This window comes from Triturus cristatus, chromosome 8, assembly GCF_964204655.1.
Source record: "Triturus cristatus chromosome 8, aTriCri1.1, whole genome shotgun sequence".
NCBI lineage: Eukaryota > Metazoa > Chordata > Amphibia > Caudata > Salamandridae > Triturus > Triturus cristatus.
In genome coordinates, this window is record NC_140591.1 from 959,764,918 (window position 1) to 959,789,182 (window position 24,265).

At 44.0% G+C, this 24,265-nt stretch overlaps 1 protein-coding gene across 1 annotated transcript in view; it reads right to left on the minus strand.

Annotated features, from left to right (window-relative positions):
• Positions 1 to 24,265, minus strand: part of PHEX (phosphate regulating endopeptidase X-linked) — a 1,454,229-nt gene that overhangs the window by 1,341,144 nt on the left and 88,820 nt on the right. The window contains exon 2 of the mRNA XM_085622474.1: positions 8,412 to 8,477. Within this exon, the coding sequence (XP_085478600.1) occupies positions 8,412 to 8,477 (66 nt within the window). The remainder of the gene's footprint in view (positions 1 to 8,411; positions 8,478 to 24,265) is intronic.

Here is a 24,265-nt window from a genome sequence, read left to right on the forward strand (position 1 = left end):
TCATTAACAATGAGTAATGCTTTAATAGCTATATAGTATACAGTCATAAGCTGACGTAGCGTGTTGTTTTTTAATTCTTGATTTTTTAGCAATTAGCTATTGTGCATACAGGGGTTTCTTCCAGTACTGTACCAGTCTGCTAGTCCCCAACTGAGTAATGGGGAAACATACTAAACCCTCTTCGAGTCGTCCTATGACTAGGCAACTAGCTAACTCGAATCCACCGCTGCCAAGTTTGACAGCGATAGACAAAATGTTGCAAAAAACAATTGGGGTGGTTGCTACAGCAATTGAAAATACGGAAAGACGGCTGTCCATTACTCCTGCATTTACTATGGCACCCCCACATGACGGCTCGGCTGATATGTCCACATATCAGGTGGATATGGAAGCTATGACATCCATGCTCCCATCCTTTACCCATTTACCTTGTGCGCAGGTGATTTTAGATGAGCCTGAGCGCACGGAAGTTGGTCCATTATCTTCCTCTTTTGTTTCTATAGTGGCCCCCAAGAAAAGGGTAAAGCCTAAGAAAAATAAGCAGAAAACAAAACAGAAAACAAAACAAAGGACCTTTAATTCTGCCCCTCTTGCTCCTGGGCTTGCCTCTTCAGACCAGATTCATCACCCTCCTACTATTAACCCACCGGTTTGGGCTTCCAACCTACTACTAGATCTACAATCGCACATTGACAACTCCCTAAACCTTCTCCTAAAAACCCTGTCATCCAAAATAGACAGGTTGGTATCTCTTATTAATACCAAAGGTATAGGGTCACAGCAGTCATATCTTGATCCACTGCTCATCTCTCGTGGCATGGTAGGTAGTATCACCCAAGCTAGGAGTAATAATCCTGTTCCTCAGGGTCAGCCTAGTTCTTGCTCGCTTCTTACCTCCTCTATCTTACCCCAGCCTCCCTTGGCTCCACCAACTGTCTCTTCTGTTGGTGCCCTTACACCTTTGAATGCTCCCCGAGCACCTACTGTTTCATTAGCTTGTGACCAGCCTCAGATCAATAAGGAACATAGCCCACGGGGTTCTGGTGGGGGTAGGCTCCTTCCTATCATGGGAGGGAACTCAGCCTCTCTGAATTTGGTTAATTCTCTGCCATTTGTTCAGCTCCCCCCCGAGTCTGCCCCGTATGTGATTGTGCTCACAGGAGTTCCTCCTTTATCTAGCACTAAGGGGGAAACTTACTATGAACTAAAAAATAAAGTCACACATTGGCTGTCCAAAAATAGACCATTGAATGGTGCTGGCAAAGGGGAGATTTTGTTTGTTCGTAGGATTAGTTGGCTAGGGACCCGCCGAAAGGACATTAGTGGGGATTGTGTCTTGGTTAATTTTAGGGACCCCAGAGTAGTGGGACATATACTGGATTTGGGTGGGAAGATCAAACTAGGTTCTATTGATACTTTCCATTTGGGGTATTTTTATTCTCATCCCAACGTTCTGAACCCTGTAGGACCTTCATACCCCCACCATCCCTCTCATAATTCTTATTTCAATATCCCGGTTGCCAACCGTTTTGATGTGCTTAGTTCCGTGGATTGACCATCATCCGGAAGGAACACCAAGGGTAGGCACATGCGCTGTGAGGGGAACTTTGGTAGAGAGGTCTATGGTATGGAGATGGATTCTTCCCTGACCGCATTGGGCACTGGGAGTGGACACACTCCCCTTCCCCTTTCCTATCTGAACAATAGCACTATGGAAGGATACCCTGAGCTGGGTCCCCCTGTACATATTGCCTCGCATGAGTCGCCTACTTCTCCCCACTTGGAGACCAGTCCTTGTTCCTCACCCTCGCGTAGACCATTAGTAGGGTCTTGGAATGTGGCTGGACTGGAGACCAAACTCTCTGACCCTGAGTGGGGAGATCTAATGGACAAATTTGATATTTGTCTATTTCAAGAAACTTGGCTCCGGTACAGCCCAGCGAGGGTGGGCTATGCAACTTTTTCTATTCCCGCGGTTCAAGGCGTTAGGGGAAGACCATCGGGGGGGCTAGTTATCTGGGTTGCAACCCATCTAGGTTGCTCTGTAAAATTAATTGATACAAAATCCCCCGATATCTTATGCCTGCTACTTACCTTCCCTGCCGGATATTCGTTGGCTGTCCTAAACGTTTATCTACGCCCATGTCCGGCACAGTTGGGGTTGTCGATTTTGGGAGCTTTGGACGAGGTACTTCACTCCCTTCCTCCTGCGTCGCACAAATTATTAGGTGCGGATTTCAACTGCCACTACGAGCCTCTCCTCGGGATCCCTCCCCTTACCTGTGATGAGGACGAAATCTACAAAATCCCTGTCCCCACCATTTACCCGGCCAAGCGTCTCCTTCCCTTAGCCCTCGAGATTAACAAGTTGGCCATTGCACATTCCTTGAGGGCTTGTAATGGTAGACTGTGTCCTGATGTACCGGGAGCTTTTACCTTCAATAGACCCGGGAGTTGCTCGACCATCGACTATATCTTGGTGAACGTGGAATTTTGGGGCTATTTAGCAACATTTTCTGTTATTCCGCGGATCGATAGTGACCATAACTTACTGTCACTAGAGCTGATAAGTAACTTTGGTGGTAGTGCAGGCTCATATGGCCTGTCGCCACACAATAGTGAGAACTTGGTTCTAGCTGCAGGAGGCAGACGGATTAGGTGGGCAAGGGTTGTGACCGATGAAATAAAGCTTGCAGCTTTATATAGTAGTGTCACTCGTTCCCTGGAGGCGGTTTTCCTCCTATTGAGTTCCAACGGGGATATTGAGCAGACCCATCACCTTGCTCTCCAAAATATCCATAAGGAACTTCTGGGTGGCCTGGTTGGTTTTTTCTATGGTACCTCTGTTTCAAGGCCACGGGCCCCAAGGCCTGAGCATTGGTACAATAGTTCCTGTAGATTGGCCAAGACTGCCCTGATTAAGGAGGTAAAAAATGGCACACTGTTGAGTATCCAGGTTGCAAGGGCATTTTATAAAAATTTGATTAAGGAGGCAAAATCGGAGTGGGAGGAGCTTAGGTGGCAAAACATGAAACAAGCACTAGCAGTTCATGACTCGAGGGCCTTCTGGAACATTGTTCGAACTGGTTCAGTAGCTTGTAGCCCCGCTATCATTCCTAACCTCAGTGAGGAGGTCTGGCTCGCCCATTTCAAACCCCTATATTCTTTAAGTGATCCTTGGGGAGGTTCTGATTTGGTAACCCCGCCCAACGCAACTCCATTGAATCAGAAGGACCATGAAGACTCTATGAGTCGTACTTTCTCCCTCTCAGAAATAGAGTTGGCTCTTAGTACCCTAGCTGCGGGGAAGGCTCCGGGGCTTGACAGGATTCCCGGTGATCTGTTTAGAAGTGAACCAAATATTTGGGCCCCTTATATTTTGGTTTACTTCAATGCCATTTTGCAGGGTCTCGAGATCCCGGATACCTGGTTGGGAGCAGAAATTATACCTATACACAAAAAATCCTCTCCCCTCGACCCAGCCAACTACCGCCCCATTAGTTTGATTGACGTCTTACAAAAACTGTTTGCTCGAGTCCTTTTAACAAGGTTGCAGACCTGGATGGAGGACCACCAAATCTTAACCTCGCTCCAGGCAGGGTTTCGAGCAAAGGTTTCTACCATTGACCAACTGTTTAGGCTTCAGTTGATCTATTGGAAGACAGTCAGTATGGGAGCTGGTAATCTTTATTTGATTTTTGTGGACCTTCGGTCCGCATTTGATACGGTCCATAGGGAAAAACTGTGGTTTTTGCTATTAGAGATGGGTGTTCCCCCCTACCTTTGTCATTTATTCAAACGCCTTCACCAAGGCACTTATGCAAGGGTGAGATTTGGGAGATGTGGGGAAATTTCAGGGCCATTCCCGGTGGAAAAGGGTGTGCGGCAGGGCTGTGTCCTGGCCCCCACCCTTTTCTCCCTTTTTATCAATGGGATGATTGAGCATCTCCTTCGCTCCGCTAATTTGGATTCTCCGATCCTCGCGGGGCGTAGGATACCGGCCCTTATGTTTGCGGATGACACGCTCTTGTTATCCAAATCTTTCATGGGCGTCCAGCGCACATTGGAGGCTTTTTGCTCTTTCTGCGAAAAAAGGGATTTGGAACTGAACCTATCCAAAACAAAATTCATGGTTTTCAGTTCTAAGTTAATCAACTGTCCCCACCCTAAGATGGGAGATGTAGAACTAGATAGGGTTGCCACCTTTGACTATCTAGGGGTGACCCTCAATGATAAAATGAAATGGGGGTCTCATTTGGTAAAGGCAAACCTGAAGCTAGCTCAATCAGTGGGTGGTTTACTGAAGGTTTTTAATAACACATCTTCCAAACCTTTGGGCCCCCCCATGGAAATCTACAAATCCCAAGCAAGAGGGGGCGCGCTATACGGCGCTGAGCTTTGGGGGTATTCCACTCCTGCTTCTTTAGCGGTAATTGAGAATTCTTTCATTAGGCGTCTGCTGAAATTACCTGCGAGTACCCCCCTAATCCCCTTGAGATTGGATTTAGGCTTAGTTCCTATAGATGAAATTGCCCTGAATCGCCCTCTCATGTTTTGGAGACGACTATGGTCAACACCTGAGCTTGCAAGCTATAGGCTTGACCTGGCCGATATATTGGGTAGGGGGAAACTGGAAAAGATTCCTTGGCTAACTTACGTTAAGACTCTGTGCTATGCCATAGGGAAGGGGGACCTTTGGTCCGCCCCGGAAGAGACAAGTTGTACATTATCCAAGAAATCTTTGAGTAAGGCTTTGTGTCTCTATCGGAAGGAAATGCTATTACATTCTTCTCTGGGTAGGCTTACAGACACTTTTTTGGACATTAAGTCCAGCCCCCAGTATGAAACCTTCCTGGATGTTATCCAACCCCCCCTGGCAAAGAAACTTTACATCCAGTTTCGTTATAGTTCGTTACCTTTGAGGGCATTCACATGTAGATGGTCGAACGTATCTGATCGTTCAAGCATGTGTCCTGCTTGTATTGATATTTGTGAAACTGAGATGCATGTTGTTCTTTTTTGCCCCCTCTATATCAAGGCTAGGAAGAAATGGATTATTCAGCTCTGTAAGTCAAGGGGCCTTAGGGACTACCAGGTAGTCTTTAGAATTTTAAAATATGATACTACCCCACTGATAGTCTTTGCGATAGCCAAATATCTCTTTTCCATGTGGCTCACCAGGTCCAAAAAAATGATCATTGTCCCACAACCCCTTTGATTCCAGTATCATTTTTATTGCATTATTAGATTCTGCTGGTGCTCCAAGATTATTTTGGGCTTTGGTCACAGCTCCAATAATTTGGCTTTTTGAGGTTTTCCCTTGTTTCTCTGCGCAATTTTTTAGCTTAAAGTTTTAATGTTTTTATGGTCTGCACTCTATGTATATGTCGATTTAATTGTGTTTTATTGTACAGAATTATTTATGTCTTTTTATGGCATCATGCCGAAATAAAAGCTTTTGACTGACTGACTGAATTAACAAGACCAGAATGATAGCTGTCTACCAAGGGACTGAAGGGGATCACATTTGCCAGGGAGCATTGAGTGCTGGGCTTTGGGATGGGTAGAAAGCAGTGGGCTAGACAGGCAGAGGTCTCTTTCTGGTAGGTGACACATTCAGTCACTAGCTAGGTTAGAGGCATTTTTTTTGTGGCAGGCAGAGCTTAGGGAGGGGTAAGAGTAGGTATAGCAGGAATTCCTAAAAGAATAAAAGAGGCACAGAGAGCACTTCACGTTGTGGAGAGGGAAGATCTCTTAGCCCCGGGGTGTCTTTTCATGAAACCGTAGGGCACGTCCCCGCGGCATTCCGCGGAAAGAGTCACAGCAACAGTTACTATCTGCTCGCCCCTCAGAGGAAAGTGAAGAGGGCAGAGGTTCCGCCACCTCTGGATGAGGTAGGGGCAGAGAACTAAGTACACCCTTCATGGGTTGTGAGGCTGTGCGCGGTGATGAGGTAGACTGTTATTAGGGGGTTGGGGGTGAGTCTCAGGGCCAGCAGACACTTTAGAGGTTGAATTTGAAGATCGGAAACTGGTGACAGTGGCAGGTGAGGAACAGGCAGGCAGGACGGACGAATAGCACAGCAGGAGCTGGCATATGAGGCTGCGGTACCCGCAAGGGGGCGTAAGGTTGAGCTGTTCCATAGTGCATGCTCAGCCCCAGCTGAAAAGCCTACAGGTCATGGAATGACATCAGAGCAGGCCTTAAGAAGGCAAGGGAATAAGAGGAAATATGACAGGCATTGTTGGATGGCCGCAAAGGGGAAGGACCCGCTAGCTAGGTGGGGCTTTCCTTTGGAGCAGTGGTGCAGATGTCCTCAGCCTATGAGGAGGCAGAGTAGAGGAAGCAAACTGGGATGGAAAACAGGGCAGGGATACTGGGGAAAATAAAGAGAGCAGTGGATGGAAGGAAGTTATTGAAGGCTAATTACAGCAGTGTGGGAAAGGAGTAAGGGGTATTTTAAGGGATGAGAGACAGGAGCAGGGGACACAAGGGTCACAGAGAAGGAGATTAAGATAAGGAAATGACTAGGGAATACTAAAACACTGGTAGAATATTTGATGTTGTCAATTATAAGACAAGATTTGGAAAGGGGAACATGTTGTATTGCAATGTATTGTAATTGCATTTATATAGCTCTTACTACCCCTGACGAGGCGTCGAAGTGCTTTTTCGGCGAGTAGCATGCTACTCCAGAACCCAGAAAGGATTAGTAGTGAATTAGTATAGTGAAATATGAAATTAATTTGAGTGGTGGACATGTTTGTCTGTTACTTGAATGGAAAAGGATAGTGGAGGGAGAGAAGAGGGAAGGATTTAGAAATTTTGGGGGAGGGGTTTCTTTTGTTTGTTTGCTTTGGAGCTCATAGCAGTAGGAGGAGGCTTGGGATGAGTGAATGTATGATATTGTTCTTCATTCTGTCCATCAACTGTTCTTTTTGCATTTCTCTTTTTACCTTTAGAAATGTATCATTTTATTTGCCCTATCCATTTGTGCCTCCTGCCAGTGTCCTAGGTCACATGACTGTGAATGGCTCTGCTGTTGGGGTCTGTATATTGCATCCAGAAAGTAAAACAAAAGGGACTTAGGTGTGGAAAGTGTAAATAGGCTGGGTCACCCTAGCAGGATGAATGGGAGGAGCTGTATTCAGCTCCACTTACACCTCAAAGGGACTTGCCTCCTGCACACACAAAGGATTCTGTCGCTAGGGCTGCCCTGTCTTTTGTTACCCCAGGCAATTTGGAGCCTTAACAGGGGAAGGGGGAATGACTTTCCTGAACCATATGCGGGGATATTACAGGCAGTCCTCCACACAAAGGCTGGCACCAGAGCCACTCTTCAGAACACTCCTGAACCTGTCAAATTTACCAAAGAAGGAGTGCCCTGCTGCCAGAGGACTACCTACTGCTTGAAGGACTGTCTTGCGGTCTGAGAAGGAAGACAGGACCTACTTACCTTGATCTCAGTCTAACCAGAGTAACTGAGCAGCTGAACACCTGTGTGAGCTACAGGAACATAACCAGGGTCGGACTGGCCGTAGTGGGCACCGGGCATTTCCCCAGTGGGCCGCTAGGGTGGGGGCCAGTTTTTGTCCCCTGGGGAGCCATTGACAAACAGCTCAACCCCCTGGCAAGCCAGCCGAGCACTTTGCCAGGGCCGGTTTTGGTTCCCAGTCCGGCCCTGAACATAACAAGCTTCAGAGGCCTGCCTGCAAGTTCCCAGCTGACCTGCTGCAACTGGACCTGCCTGAGCCCTGCTGGCCTATGCTGGTGTGAGTCCCTAGACCCAAGAGGTGCCTGACCAGGTCCTGGACCCTTGGCTGGCTGCAGAATGTACTCCTCTGCTGTTTATTAACGTTTAGTGTGGGTGTGCATGTGAATAGATACGTATGAATGTATGTATTTTTCTAATGTGTGCTGGGAATGGGTGTGTGTGTGCACGTGCTGTGAATGTGTGTGTGCGCGTGCTGTAAATGGGGGTGTGTGTGCGTCTGCTTGTGAATGGTAGATGTATGCGTGCACCTTGGGAATGCATTGAGGTGAGAGTGGTTGTGCATGTAGATGGGTTAGTGAATGTGTATGTGTGTGAATGGCTTGCTCTGATACACCAAGAAAATGTCCTGCAATCGGTGAGCGTGGGTGCAGCCGAAAAACTTGGTAATCATGTCAAATAAATGTATTGAGACTTTTACACAACGTTACATTTTTTTCGGAGCTAAGGGCTTTATAGCTTCACCACAAGATACATGTAAATCCTTTGCTTTAAGAATTATGCAGCATATCCTCACACAGATATATTTCAAAACCATGTTCAAGAGCAACGTCAGCGTTCGCTGGACCATAGGTTAAAAGCATCAGCCAACTGAACGTATCCTTAAACTCCCAGTGGCAGAAAGATTGCTGCTGCTTACCTGCTTCAATGCATTCTGGAGTCAGGCATAACTGCTTCGAATTAAAGTTTATGAAGCCTTGGCTCACTGCAAAAACGGAAACAGAAAACAAACCGGTCATTGACGTCACTTAAGGCCTGAATCAATTACGATGTCATAAAAGCATCATTTGGAAAATGTTCTCTCTGATGTTAAGTTTTACCCCAGCACCAAATCTTGCTCATTGCCTGTATATTTCTAAATACATTCCACTGATTATGTACATCCGGGGAATGAGGTGGCCTGAAATGCTCTGCTGACTTCGACAAGCTATTTGAGATGGGTGAAATGCGTACCAAATGTGGAAGTGGGAGAAAAATGATGTCAACCTTATCCACGGGACAGTCATATGGATTCTATATGTGACAGCACTGATGTAGAATGCTGCAGCGATTAACCTTTTGGAGCGGCTGAGATTGTTCGTGCGGTTGAGCGTTTGCTCTGCAGATGAAGTGCGACATACAAATCTGTGCGACCTTTGGGCTAAAATGAATGAACTAATAGTCCCACAGCATCTCACAATTGAAAATAGATTTTGCTAGCCCCTTATTATGTATTGAGGACCCCATTTATGCAACTGGCACTCACCCTGAGTGATTTATGTAATACACCAATGAACTGCTTTCCAGCCGGGTCCCATGAGTTATACTCAGGGCTGGACTGGCCATGACGGCCATTGGGCGTTTCCCCTGTGGGGTGGAGGCCTCGGGGCCGATGTTCACCTAAGGGGGCCAATTTTCACCTATCTGGCCGCTTTATTAAAGGCTTGGACCGGACACAGTAATTACACCAGCGAAGTGCAATGAAAATACAAACCCCAGGGCAGCCGAACCGAGCTGTGGTGAGAGGGCTGGTCCGACAAAATTTCCAAGGGCTGCTTTTGAATCTCAATCCTACCCTGGTTATGCTGAACAGAAACCTTAATATGCGCACATTGCCTCAGACACTTGAAATTCGAGGTTGAAATAATGAAGATTGGAGCTAAACAGCAAGTGTTTGTGAACCTCTTAACGCGGCTACACTTTTTCAAAATCTCAGAAAAGAAGAAGGTAGAGAGATCACTCTAGAATTCTTGGTGTGTCCTATCATTTATTTCGCCTTTAAGTACCACCAGTCTTTATCACACACTCATCATAAAATCCTCCCTGGCCCACCAGACCGTGATTACCATTTCCATCAAAGCTCTAAATACACAAATGCACTCCCAAGAACTTCACACCACCAACGAGGCCTTCACTTCAGCATATTTACTACTGTGATCAACTGCCCCCCAACACACCAGCATAAACGTCATGTCTTGCCACAGCCAACCGCGCATCTTATTTCCCCTCTAAAACCACATGATGAGGAGTACCTTCAGAGGCTACCTCATGGACCCCTGAAACGTTATACATCCAAAAACAAATGCAGGTGAATCTTTACGATGTCTTTTTATACATTGCGGACGAGTGCTTCATAATCTGGCAGGAACCATTTAGAAAGAATGACATATGTTGTTGCCAGCAGTCCAGAGCAATCTCGGCACAAATGGCGTTCATGGAGAAATATTCATCCTGACAATTTATCAGCTATAATGAAAAAGTAGTAGTCACCTTGGATAGGAAGGGTGTGGAATGTGCGAGTGGCTTTAGAGGGTAAAGCATTACAAGCAGATATACATTTGGCCTACTCATTCTAAGGTTATGCCACATATGCATATATGTCTGATGGCAATGTAGGAATTAAGATTTGTACGTTTGTGTATTTGATGTAGATTTATTTCAATCCTTACTGTCTTTCTTGATAGCCTCTATCAAAGAGTAAATTATTCATGTCCATCTGTCTAAAGATATTGAGGAGAAGAATGTCCAATAATATCTCTACCAAAAGTAACTCACCTCATAAATCCTACACTTTGACCATACCTCCAAACACAAGGAGAGGCACCAAAAAGAAAGAAGCACTTGAAAGAACAGACAGCAAACAATATTATCTTCAGTGGATTCCATGTACTTCTTCTCATCACCAACAACTCTCACCTGAACAATCTTAAAATCAGAGGTCTGATGGAGACGTCCCACCTTGACAATCACAGATCCCTACCTCAACATCACTATATAAACAGGACCCTCACAACTCATATCATGTCTATTTAAACAAACCATCTTAACAAGGACATTTGATTTTATCACAAAACAAAAATCACAAACCGCGAAGAGAATTCAGCTAGTCAACTATCTATTACATAACTTGAGAGGAAGGTCTCACCATGTGAAAGGATTTAAAGGCCAAGAGCAATGGGATGCAAGAAATGCAAATAAACATTTACCCTTCCTCAACAGCCATCAACTAACCTCTTTTAACCACTCAACTTTACGTGGGAAAACCCCAAGCCTTACCGTAACACAAGCCCACCCCTATATTCTCCTTTAATACCCCTCTCACAACAAACCTAATCGACCAAATATTAATTTCCTTACTCCCTGCTTCTCTCCCCCTAACCCTCAACCAAACTTGCCAATTTAGAACATGCATAATCCTTCACAAAACAAGACCAACATGTTAGTAGTCGTACTAAAAGACTGTCAAACAACTCCATTTAAAACACCATAAAGCATACATATCTCGTAGGAAACTCAGACATGATGGCTTACAGGTAAGATGTGGCGAGGAGAGCTAGTTTCTCCTTCTCTAAAAAGTCAGCCTTGGGGTACCTCCAGCCATTTTAGTTATCCAGCCACTCATATCCCGTTTTTAGGTTGAGCCTACCATACAACACAACCAGTGTGATTGCAAAAGACCAATTGTCAGCTTACCAAGGTCTTGAAGTATGCTTAAAGCCCGTCAATTGCTTACCAATGGTTGGCTTTATTATCACTCTAATTTGCTTGCTTCTTATTCAATGGCTTGCCTTTTCTATCTTGTGTTTGTCCCTCACCTGTAACATATCCTCTTTGTTTGTGTCTTTCCACTGCTCAATTTTATGCAACTATTTTTTTTTTACTTCTGCACTCCACAAGTGCATGTACATTCCAAATGTCTCCCTTGTGTGCATTTCTCCCTCACTCCATGTTGCTTTCTCTCATCCTGGTGCTTTGCTCCCTTCTGCTCTGCTCTGTCTCATTTGTGTGCTTCTCTCCCACCTCGAACTACGTGTTGCCCTCTTTAGTCCATGTGCTTCTGTACTCTTCCCCCTCTCTTGAGCTTCTCCCAGATGGCCTTTGCATGCTTGTTTTCCCCTTCGACCCTTCTCCTACTCATCCGATACCCCCCACTCCCATTGTCATTTTTTTCCAATGGCACTTTCACACAAAAAAATCTGTATTATTTTATTTACTGATCTAAATGGCATCTACCATCTTGAAAGCAAATGGAGCTTGTGTCATTCTGTTGGTGTGTGCATGTGCCTGAAGCACACATGTCAATGGAATGACACAGCCACCATCACACCTTTTTGAGGGCTCGCCTAGCGTTGCAGTGCGCATGCGCTGCACGCTCTGCGAGGGCTATTGTGATCAGGTGGTTTCAGAAGGGGACTCTAAGCCCCGCCCATCATTTTCATTGGGTCGCGTCAGTGTTTATGCTAAACGCTGGCTTCCCATTGAAAAGGATGCTTCTTGGTTACCGCCCTGTCTCCCGTTTGGACAGCCCATCGGACTGGGTCGTCTGCTTCATGGCTGTCGTGAAGCAATTTTTTATCTATAGGGGACGTGTACTGCCGGATCATGTTTCCGACAGCTTGTTTACATTCACGCAATGGCGACGGCAATGTGTTTCCCACCACCTTGTAATTGTGTAAGTTTAATAGTGTGCTTGGTTAATGATTATAATGTCTATATTAAAGCATGGGTTTCTATTATAACTTAAATATTTTTAAACATATTATACTAAACATTATTTTGTAATAAATTTACTCGTTTTTACCTGAACAGTTCACGCTTTCACTTTTCAAGCAGTCGGGATACAGACTCGAACCTGGCTCCCCAGCTCCAAAGTTGGCAGCTCTGGCCGTAAGGCCACAACCTCTCCAGTGCTTCATGCCGCACTTTGGCTCTTTTTTTTTAAGTGCAGTAAATATCCAGTCTTACCATCTCCCAATTTATTTTATTTATTTTAGAGCGCTCAAATGACTTTGGGTAATATCCGCGCTATATAAAAATGACAACAAATAAATGTTGACGCACGTTACATTTTTCTTTAATTGGGTTATGAATGGGTGGCTAAATTCCTTTTAGTAAGCGCTTCAGATAGGTGATGGCGAATGCGATAATTAGGCCAGGCGCCGCATCACATGTTCAATAATGGTAATAATGGTGTTCGGTGTTTTACCCCACCTCCACTGGTCACTGGCTCTTGCTGGCCTGCCTCGTGTATGTGTGTACACAGCTCACAAATCAGACAAAGCGCAAGGAAGGGTCCTGCCCTCCGTAAAGCCTTCTGTGTCCCATAAGTTGAAAGTACACCGGGTGAGAGGGGCACAGCTCTGAAAAGCAACCCCCCCCCCACTAAGTGGGCAGTCAGAGAAGACACCTTGCCAAGGGGTTTTGGGCTGTCTCTGACTATAGGAGGTGAGTACAGTCGGTATATTTTTTCCTTGCATCAAGATAATGTTCCATGCATTTTTACAATGTTTTATCCGGCAGCCCCAAAAAGCTGTTGAGTTCCCGTGGGTGCGAGGGAAGGGGGCAATTGGGGGAGTGGGAGGGGGTGACGCTGCTCATTGCCCTACCGGTGAAGGGAAATAGATGGTGCGCCTAATGTGTATCACTGGTGTTATTGGAGAATTCCATGTCACTGGGACACCTTGTTTCCTCTTCGGGCCACCAATTTAGCAGATCGGTGCATTATGGAAGCTGTTGTTTTGTTTCCACCCAATTAAACAGTTGATTAATGCAGCTAACGTAATGATTTGCACAGGGAAGGCGCAGGATTCGAAAAGCAATGCTCCAGTAGCACAGATTCATCCAGTAACCCTAAAAGTCACGGATGCTTCCCGTGTTTTACTGAAATAGGCCCCTTTCATCACTAGGCACATAGTTAATCCTCTGTCTGTCTGGTCTGCCTACATATGGAGCCATTCTTCTCTTCACCTGTTTGATGGATGTAATATACAGCTAGACCCCTCTTTATTCTGCACACGTATTGTAGGGTCTGTCCCGGATTATCGCACTAGGGTCGGTTTCCGAGTTGTGTAATATCAATACTCATAAGTAATCACTTACCACACCAGGGTATTGTGTGATCTGTGTCATGTGCAGTCATTTTGATCACTTCTGGGGTATTTAAGAGTGTGTGTAAAACACAGGCATATCTCAGTTCATCCCTGCACATGTATGTTCGGTATGATCTGTATAATATACAGCCATGCTCTTGTTTATCATACTTTCAGCTCACTTTCAGCGGGGTTGGTGACATTTTATACAGCAGACGCTTTGCTTTCGCTGGAGTTTTAAATTATACACGCACTTAAGAGGCAGGACCTCTAGAAGGAACTCGTATATATATTGTGTGGCAGGGAACTACAAACATGCTAAATCTGTTTGTGTTTGGCCCAAACACGCAACAAAGCAGCTTGGCACTGTAATGTCTTCAGTATAGCATGGGGCTGAAGGGGGTTTCTCTGTATGTTTTATGCATACCTTACTTTGGACGGCCCGGAATTCCAATGCGAGTGGCCCTATGTCGTTTTGCCAACATGAAGTGGCCTGCCTGTTTACAGTCCGAACTGGCGCCTTGTCATTGAAACAGAAAGTAGGCGTTCTTACAAACACGGGCACCACCCTCAGTGGACATGTGGAAAAACACGGGAACGTGAATTTGTCACAAATCATAAACCGGTAATAGTAAAATAAATTGGTTTTTAAAATGTTCATTTTTGAGGCAGAGATGACCACGGTATCCAGTAGTACACCTCTGGCAGATGAGTTGCATGCGTCCTGCGCACAGATCTAAAGTTATGTTCAGCTGGAAAGAGGGTTGTTGCTCCCCCGGGTTGGTGATAGAGAATGGTTTACGGGCTTTCCTAAAGTTTAAGTCTCACATGTTCCCTATATTAATCTGTGAAACTCAATGTTAGCTTGGGTTATAGGAGTACTGTAGGTCTGTTCTGTTACAGACGAATGTAAACCAACTGTTAAAGATTGGGGCCAGTTATTAGCATTTGTTATTGACTGTCTTTGCCTAGGAATTGTTTGGTTGGTAACTCATTGCCTCCTTGTATAGCAGAGTTTTTTGGCGGTGCATCCAGGATAAGTGATTTCAACACTGGCCACTAGCAAATTCCACAAGGTCATACGAATGGAAATAGCGCTATGCAAATTTCGTCACTCAGCTGCATAAACAAAGGTAAAAAACATTGTCCTTTTCAACACCAACAGTAACTTTTACAAAGGCAAAACTGATTGCATTGCAAATGCTTGTTTATACGTCCACTCCAAAGCAAAACACATGGGTAAAAGACATTGTCAATTACAACACCAATAGCTCTAACTCTCTCAATTGCGAGACCTATTGCATTGCAAATGCTTGTTTACTTTTTATTTTGGTGTCATTGCACAGAGTCCCTACGCTGTACAACACTGTCAGAAGCAATTGGCAAAGCCAATAGGTACCAAAAGTCAGAACTATTGACTTTGCCAATACTTGTTTGTGGTGTTATTAGACTTACTTCTTTCTTAACTCTCCTTCTGGTGCCCTATGTTGCTTTTTCTTCAGGTCACTGGATTCTTGTAAACGGGCCTTGAGGTGACTGATGATGTTGGCAGTGGGGGTTGTTGCTTATGTTGTCTGGGACCTTGATTCCTGACCTTCTCTCCAACTGCTGGTTTACCCACTACATGCTGTGGGACATGGTATTGGCTGCACAGTTTCCTCCACAGTACATGCTTCACTACACTCCCTTAAGTGCAGGTGGTTGGCCAGTGTCGCTTGTTTCCTAACTGGTTGTACAGTTTATTGGATGAAGAACAGAAGCGAAGGAGGTTTTTAAGCACTCCCCATCTGGATGATGAATTGGATGTTGGTAAGGGGGTGAGATGAAGACAACCCTGTGGGATTAGGAGCCCGATTTTGCGACTGCTCGATGCCACGGAAGGGTGGGATTCCGTTCTTAGTGGCTGACCACCCCAGGAAAGTACAAATGGAGGAGAGGTGGGTCAAATATACTGCCGGGAGAGTGAGAATCGAGACTTGACTGACCTTCCTCTGCATTATGGCCTTGATTTTGTCCTGTCAGGCAGGACTTCTCAGTTCTGAGGGGTCCACCATGGCTTCACAAACTATCCACTGGAGCCCATGACTGCATCTCAAACTGGCAGCAAGGTGGGAATTCATTGAGATTTTGCATCTGAGATACGACTATTTGGAAGCAACCAACTGCCATCTTCATCTGCCTTATCCTCATGTGAAAGGACGGATAACATAGCATTTACTTAGTCAACATTTATCAATATTTTGTTCCTAACTAAATTAATTCTAGTGGAGCTGTACAGTTCTATGACCAAGGCTTACAAAGGCCTTCTGTTCTTCTTCTCTTACAGACCAATTCAACAACCAATACTTAAAAATAGGCAGAATATCTCATGCTCCTTCACATCTGCACATTCAACTATATTGACCCATTATCAAAGAAAAATATATTAACCCTACAACAGATACCCCTGACACAACATTTGTACACAACACTGCAACAAAGCCATACATTTGATTAAGCACCACCACTTCAACAGCACACTATGCTTTACTCTTACAGGACAGCCCAACACTAACCGTATTGGGTGCCCAGAACCTCCAAAGTGCTCCTGATGAGAGGAGTGGTAGGTCCAATAATACTAGGGTGGGATTTTAATTATATCTAAGATCTGGCTAGGGATACCTTGAATAAAGCAAAAAAACAATTAAAGCCTATAATAAAAAAGTTATTGGATACTATGCTTCAAGATTATCAACTGATTGATCCTTGGCGTAGAGCCCACTCGGAACTGTCACTGTATACCTACTATTCCCAGCAATTTCAGTCGGCCTCGCGTATTGACTATTTTCCTATTTCTCATTCTCTTAAATATCTTGATTCCCAAATATGGGCAAATTCTTTTTCCGACCAGTCCGCCATCACTGTTAAGATAGAACTAGACACTATTCGACGGGAGAGATCCAAGTGGCAGATGGATCGTCGCCTTCTTTGATTAATATAAAATATAAAATATTTGGATTAAAGAATTACTTCCGAATAATAAGGGCACTGCTGCCCTCTTTTCTGTTTGGGGTGCCTTTTTAAGGTGACTTCCCACTGGCAGATGATGGCTTTGACAGCCGTTCAATCTAAGAGGAGGAGGGCATGTATTTTGGAACTGCAACTTGCAGTTGATACAGCAGCTCAATCAAGGGCAAATTCCTCGTCCGAGCGAATCGTTATGGAGCGGCAGAAGGCTGCTGCTAAACAAGAATTGAGGTCATTTTTTTGTACTCGAAGAAATAAACAATTCTGGATCATACCAACAGCGAGTCTATGAAGAAAGCCAGATGGTCGGAAAATTCTTGGCCTGGTCATCTAGGGTGAAGCAGGAAGCTACTATAGTTGCTGAATTACAGCAACCTTGGTTGGGCGTTGACAACTGATAAGGAGGAGGTTGCAAAAATATTCCTTGCTCACTATAAACAACTTTATGCCACTAAGTATATGGTTCTACAAGAAGCCACACATCAGTATTTCTCAGATATCAATTTACCGGAAATGTCAAGTAGTCAGACTGAAGAATTAGTAACTGATATCACAGCACTAGAAACTCGTCAAGTGATTGCGGCAATGCCATCATGAAAAGGCCTGCGGGAATGATGGGTTCCAATTGAGTTTTATAAAGTCTTTCAGGAAGAAGTAATATCGTTTTTAGTGGAGCTTTTCAATGGAGTGAAAAACGGTGAAGATGTTCTGCATATATTTTAGGAATCAATTATTGTCAGTCTTGTTAAAAAAGGGAAGAATCCCCATGATGTCAACTCATTTCGACATATCAGTCTCCTAAATTCCGATTATAAAATCTTAATGAAAGTTTGGGCCAACAGAATTTCGCCTGTTGCCCAGAAAATAATTCATAAAGACCAGGCTGGCTTTTTACCAGGACGGCAAATGTTGGCTTATACTACTTTTCTAATACATGCCATGATTTCTTTAATACTAATCAGATACCTGCATTTCTAATGATGGTCGATGCTGAAAAAGTATTTGACCTTGTTAACTGGGATACCCTTTATTTGCACTTAAAGGGTTGGATTCCCCAGTATAATCATCAATAAATAATATATAAAAGGGCACACAGGCTAAAATATTTTTGAATTCCAGCATGCTCAGAACTGTAGATATAAATTGGGGGACTCGTCAGGACTGTCCTTTATCGTCCATACATTTTACCTTCTTCTTCGAACCATTGGCAGCCAGGATAAAGGGCTAATCGGGCAATCAAAGCTCCAATGGAAGGTATGGCCAAGCTCAAATTATTTGCAGATGATATAATCCTGTATCTCAGGCCTGATGAGTTAAACTTAAGTACAATTTGGGGCGAGTTCCAGCAATTTTAATCCATTGGTGGGTACAAAATTAATCATAATAAAACAGAAACCCTGATTTTCAACACCTCAGGTGATAATTTCCCTGGTAGTTTTCATTGTCCAGTGGTTTCGACCAATCCAATTCGATATCTAGGAGTTTATGTAACTAATTCCTACGCAGAACTTTATAGGCTGAATTCTGAGGCTACCTTTAAAAAAATGAGAGATCTACATGATCGATGGTCTCTTCTCTCTCTTGCTGTTATTTGCCAGGTCTCCCTCATCAAAATCTCAATTTTGCTTTTATTCGTTTTTTTATTTATGAATGTTCCGATAAAAATGAATTTGGCCTATTTCAAAGAGCTGGATGATCTTTTTCGTCAGTTTGTTTGGAAAAAATAGCACCTTGAGTTAAATATCCAGTTCTACAATTGGAAATAAATCCGGCGGGTTGGCATTGCCCCAGATATGTGTATACTATGAAGCTTCCCTCCTTGACATTGTTAGAGGATTTTTGTATTAATAGAATGGTAAAGGAAAGGGGATTACAGCTTCCTGTTTTCATAAAAATGGCCAAACTCCCAAAAAGAACGAGGTATAAGACATTACAAGACCTCCGTATTAGACTCCAGTCTCTTTATACTACTAACGCGTTCGAGGCCCGGTATGATTATCTCCAGTTGTGTAAAGTTTTATGGAGCAGATTTACAAGCCCCTTGCGCCTTCCTGCGCCGCCATTGCGTCACATTTTTTGACGCAACGGTGGCGCAAAAAATGCGGGCCTATTTACAACGTGACGCATCTAGGGAGATGCGTCACATTGTAAAGCCCTGCGTCACATTATACCTGCGTCAGGTATAATGTATGCAGGGTGGGCGTTCCCACTCAGGAAGGCCTTGTAAAAGTGACGCAGTGAAATCTACAAGATTTCACTGCGCCACTTTTAGGACGCCACTGCGTCAAAACCTTACGCCTGCTTGAAGCAGGCGTAAGTAGTGACGCAGTGTAGTGGAAATAGGCCTCAACACGCATTGCTGGAGTTGCGTTGTGCTTGCGACACGACTCCAGCAATGCATGACTTTTCCGCCAACAGATGCGTCAGAATTTCTGACGCATCTGTCAATCCTTGCACCATAGTGCGCCGTATTGTAAATACGGTGCATCTAAGGTTGCGCAAGCGTTTTCAAGGGTGGCGCAGGGAAAGTGACGCATCTATACACATGCGTCACTTTCTTGTAAATCTGGCCCAATGTCTACAAATCCAGTCAGGAAATTCTAGCAAGATGTGGGGATCGTGGTAAGCCCTTTTTTTTAATACAAATTATCCATCTTGTTAAAAAAAAAATTGTATTCCTGCTCATGCCGTTCCTTCACCACTATTGGCAGCTCTTTTTAAAGATAGGCTGAACGGGGTGGGTAATTGGTATAGATTTCTACAGAGTCAATAGAAAAACCATCTAATAATGCCTTTTTTCTGAGGTTGAGTGGCAGACAATCTCGCAACTTGGTAGTAAAGACTTAAGGGCTGCAAATTTCAAGCGTATGTCTTTCCTCTCGCAATGGATGGCGTATTACACCCCTAAAGCCTTACACAGAATGTACCCAGAATTGGAAGATAGATTTTTTTAGGTGCCAGCAACCAGATGGTGGAGATTGGCTTCATACTTTTTTTCCTCTCCATTGCCGGCTCTATTCTGAAGAAAAATATTTGGCACCCTAAGTAGAGGCTTACAGAGCCAAGTTGTCCCGGAGCCCGCAGTGGCACTTTTTGGTTGGTCAAAACAAAAGCTAACTGCACAAATATTAAAGCCAAGCAAGCTTTTATTTCCATCACCTCGTTGGTGGCACGATCCTTGATTCTGCAGAATTGGAGGACAAGTAGAGTTCCCACATACACAGACTGGCATAAGAAAATGACCCGCACAAGTAAATTTGAAGAGGCCTATGCCAAAAGCGTTGGTACGATCAAAAGGTCTATGAGGATTTGGAAAATTATGGAACAAATTGTGGATTGATCCGTGCTGTTTATCGCTCCATCAGTTTAATACGATGTTTACTGATTCTAGCATTCAAATAATATGATTAGATCCTTATTTTTTTAGAATGATGTTTGACGGTGGACGAAAGGAAGGGAAGCATTATTTTGATGTCAGCTGGCTGCTTATAGAAAAGATACCTTTAATTGTCCAGAACCCCCAAAGTGCTCCATGACCATGGAAATGGCAAAGGTGTGCTAAACAAATGCAAATAATTGAAAATATTTATTTTGAATCTTCATATAGTGCACACAGGCTAGACCAGATGGGTGTCGATCCACATGATATAAGAAAAAATTATATTTACGTAGTAGCTTTGTTTAATTTCAGAATAATTACAAACGTGGATGTCTACTAGTATCAACCACTTTTAAAGAATTACGTCACAAGTTGCATACACAACATTCCATTTTAATTGGTGTTCTTTTTACAACAATCCATTCATTCCTCCGAAGTTAGGTAGAAAAAATAATGATGGGCCACAAAATAAGCACTGACATTCAGTTTTATAACTTTCTTTTTAGGTCGAGGACCGTCCGGTCTGCCGAAGACAGAACCGGAAGTCGGAGATTTAATGTTTCTGAGAGTGGCTCTTTAGCCCGCCTCTCTTTTTGCCTCTCCTCCATTGGCTGGCTTCCTAAACGGAGGCCAGCCATTGGAGGAGAGAGCCGTCCCTCCAAATAGGCTCCGTCTTTTTCAGATTCGGGGGCGTGTTCCGTGCTGTTCTTTCCACTTTTTAGCCACGCCCTCTTTAGAACAGCAGGAACACGCCCCCGAATCCGAAAAAGTTTTGGAGCTTCCATCCGCCATTTTTTAGGTATCGTCTGGCCGTGAGGATCTTCTTGCTGTTGTGCACGAGTAAGGTAAGCCATCTTGTTTCTGTGTGTGCGTTTGTGTACATTCACGACCGAGGATGTTATCCAGACTCTTTCCTCTCAGTCTGGAGCCGACTCTTTCCTTCTCCTATTCGTCGAGCCCGTCTCCACAGTACTCTCTCTGATCGGTGTAGCCCTTTAACTGATAGCGCTTTGGAGCCCTATGAGGCGCTGCACAAACACCGCCTAAAGATAGTGGCAAGAAGCGCCGAGTTTTCCTGCATTCCTTGTTTGCTGCGCTGCTTTGTGCAAGCGCCGCAAAGCATCTGCTACCGCTATATGTCACGCCGTAAACCTAGCGACCTTAATAGGATGTAGGACCTTACCTCCTCGTTACCCCACCCCCCAAGTAATTACTTAATGAGGCCGCCGCGCCTCACAGACACACCCACTCCCCTCCACCCCCCATCACACCTCCTGTTTTAGTTGACACAAGCCCCACCTAGTACAGTTGGCCTGGTCCCAACAGGCGGGAGGGAGGGGTTAATTAATTAGGTTGAAAACCTTACTCGGAGTAATGCAATTACGTAATTAAAGCAGTAACTATAGGGAAACAGAAGGTTTAGCAAGAGCTGAAACAATGTAGGCTCCCAGGAGCACAACCTTACAACGCACACCATTGAGTAATTAAACCCCTGGCATCGTGTCATTAAGTACATCACAAGGTACGTGGAAGTATTTATTCCTTTCTTTTCTCCAGCCGGAGTCTCTGCACCCACAACCCTGCACTCACCGCAACTCCCCATCTGCACTTCATCAGGTCAGAAAACGTTACTCAACAAATCATAACTTACTAAAGTGTTTTGCGTTGGCACCGCTCCTGCCAGACACTTGTAGTAATTACACCGGTGGCTCTCAGCCTGAGGGGTGCAGCAGACGACCTTGGTGTGGGGGCGGGGGTCACTTCTAGCGGTGGGCGGGCCAACAGAGTAACAGGGAGAGCCGAGCCAAGGGTCTGGCTCGGACCGTAGAGCCCGTGCCCGAGCCGAGCTCTGAACATGCGTTATGCGAACCATGCAGCAAGCATCACGTAAAATATGAGTGGCTAAAGTTCACAAAGTGCATTTCTACATCACGTGGGGTCTTTGGCATTAAAAGGGCACATCATACCACTGTACTGAGAAGTACTTACTAAAGGGATACTTTCGTACAAGTGGTACTCATACTTGAAAGGACTTTCGTACACGATAATGAAGCAGAGACCTTTGCTGAAATAAAGGTGCAAAGTAGTCTGTTGTGAAGTGATCTTAAACCCTTGGGCACGTGCTCTGTGAAACTGACAACATAGAGCATGGATTCTGCCTATCGACCATACTGTAGTATCGTCCATACAGAAGCAGAACAACGCATCAATCCTTGATGTCAAGAGCTACCCATCTTGTTCTAAACTGATACTGATATCTTTTCACAACAAATATCAAACTGCTTTATTGTGTGTTTAATTTTGCACTAGAGGTTCATAAACATTTGATCTCTTTTATATGAAAGAGCACCACTCCAAAGATATAGGTGGTTTGTGGGAAGGGTTTTGGTGTGACTACTACTTATTATAAGGAATAACCCCCCCCCCCCCACCCCCCTTCTGTGCATTACATTACAAGGCTAATGCAACTCATCTCGGAGATCCATGACCTTATAAAGGAACTCAGCCTTTGGCCTCATTCCTCAATATGGTCACAGAACTCTTGGTGACCCGCAGTATCCTTTTAATGTACAGCAAGGGGTACTTTATTTCATATCTACCTATAACTATACCAAAGGTTTTAATATTAGACAACATAATATGTGAGCCTGTAGCGAATTCCGAAGCATGTAAGGTGTGCTGACCATAATATTTTTTTCACATTAAATTTCATTTGGAATGTGATACTGATCACATTTTTTTGCTTTCATAAATTTGATTTTATAGCTAATTTTAATGAAATGCTTAAATGTAAATACATTTTATGGCTGTAATAATATTGTTTTTCTCTTTTTATTTTCCTTTACTGGTTTATTGTATTTTCTCATATATGGTACTGTAATGCTAAGCTGTATTTCTTGACTCTGAAAGGTCAGCCGTCCTATTGGCTTTGCCAGTGCTTGTTGCCAATGCTGAACAGCATCAGCAAAAATGCATAAAATAGTATAATGCAATGTCGAAATAAAGGACAGTGATTTTCTGTGAACCATCTACCTGAATTGTGATTACGTGAGGTCACATCCTCACTGTGAAAATCAACCTCTTATTCAACAAGCATTTGCAATGCAATAGGTCTCGCATTTATCTCACTACCTCACTCTCTATCTACCTCACTCTCTCTCACTACCTCACTCTCTATTTCAATACCTCACTCTCTCTCTCTATCTCACTACCTCACTCTCTCTCTGCTAATGCAATAGGTATCACATATGCAAAAAAAAAGCTAATGCCAATAGAAATGACAATGCCATTATATTAGGGATACAAAAATGATAAAATAATGAGCAATACCAATAGCTCTACCTATAATATTGCCGAGACCATTGCATTGTAAATGCTTGTTTTATGTTGAACCTGGGCAGCACATTCGCTGCTCTGCGGCATGCTGTATTGGAGTATGGAACAGAAGCTCCGCCCACTCTCCTCCCATATTTGTCATTGGCTTGTGTCAATGTCCTTTGTAAATGCTGACTTCTAATTCGTTATTAGGCTTGTTAGTACCTCCTTTGTCCTGCCTTGTCTTCATTTTGTAACCTCCCATGAGGACTGGCCCTTTTACTTCGGTTGTTACGGTATGTATTTTTTTGTCTGTAAGCACTATTTTCTTTAATGGGTTTCTCCTACTGAAGGCACGACATGCGTTCCTGCAACAATATTTTGATGACGTTATTTTCCTGCTTTTCAGAAGTAACAATATCTTTCATTGAGAGTCGTGTTAAATTTTTTTGTAATGTGCTGTTGAAAGGAGTAAGGTCTTCTTTGCTGTTTGCTGGTGTAGCATTTTGGTGCCAAGGCGTAAGCAATGGGTAATGTGCATCAGAGATTCAGATTAGGCAAGTGGCAGTTGAAGCTGTCATGATGTCATTTTAATTATCAGTGCGGTGTTTGACAGGGGTGGTTGTGGCTGATGTGCTCTTTTATGTGTCCTATTTTTTATTAAAACGTTGGGCCTGATCCTTTTTCTTTGAGTAAGGCGATAAAATTGATTTTAACTTATACAAATCCACCAGGCACATGTATCACCCTTAGGAAAATTCGCAAAAATTGCGAATCGCAAAAATATACTATTTGCGATTCTTTAATTGCGTCTACCAAACAGTGAATCGCAATTAATGAATCGCAAATAAATGCATGAAAAAATGGACGGAGCATCAGAACCAATCAAACACTCACACCCAGTCAACAGATCTGGGTTTGATCCATCACCGTTCTTTTGCCCAC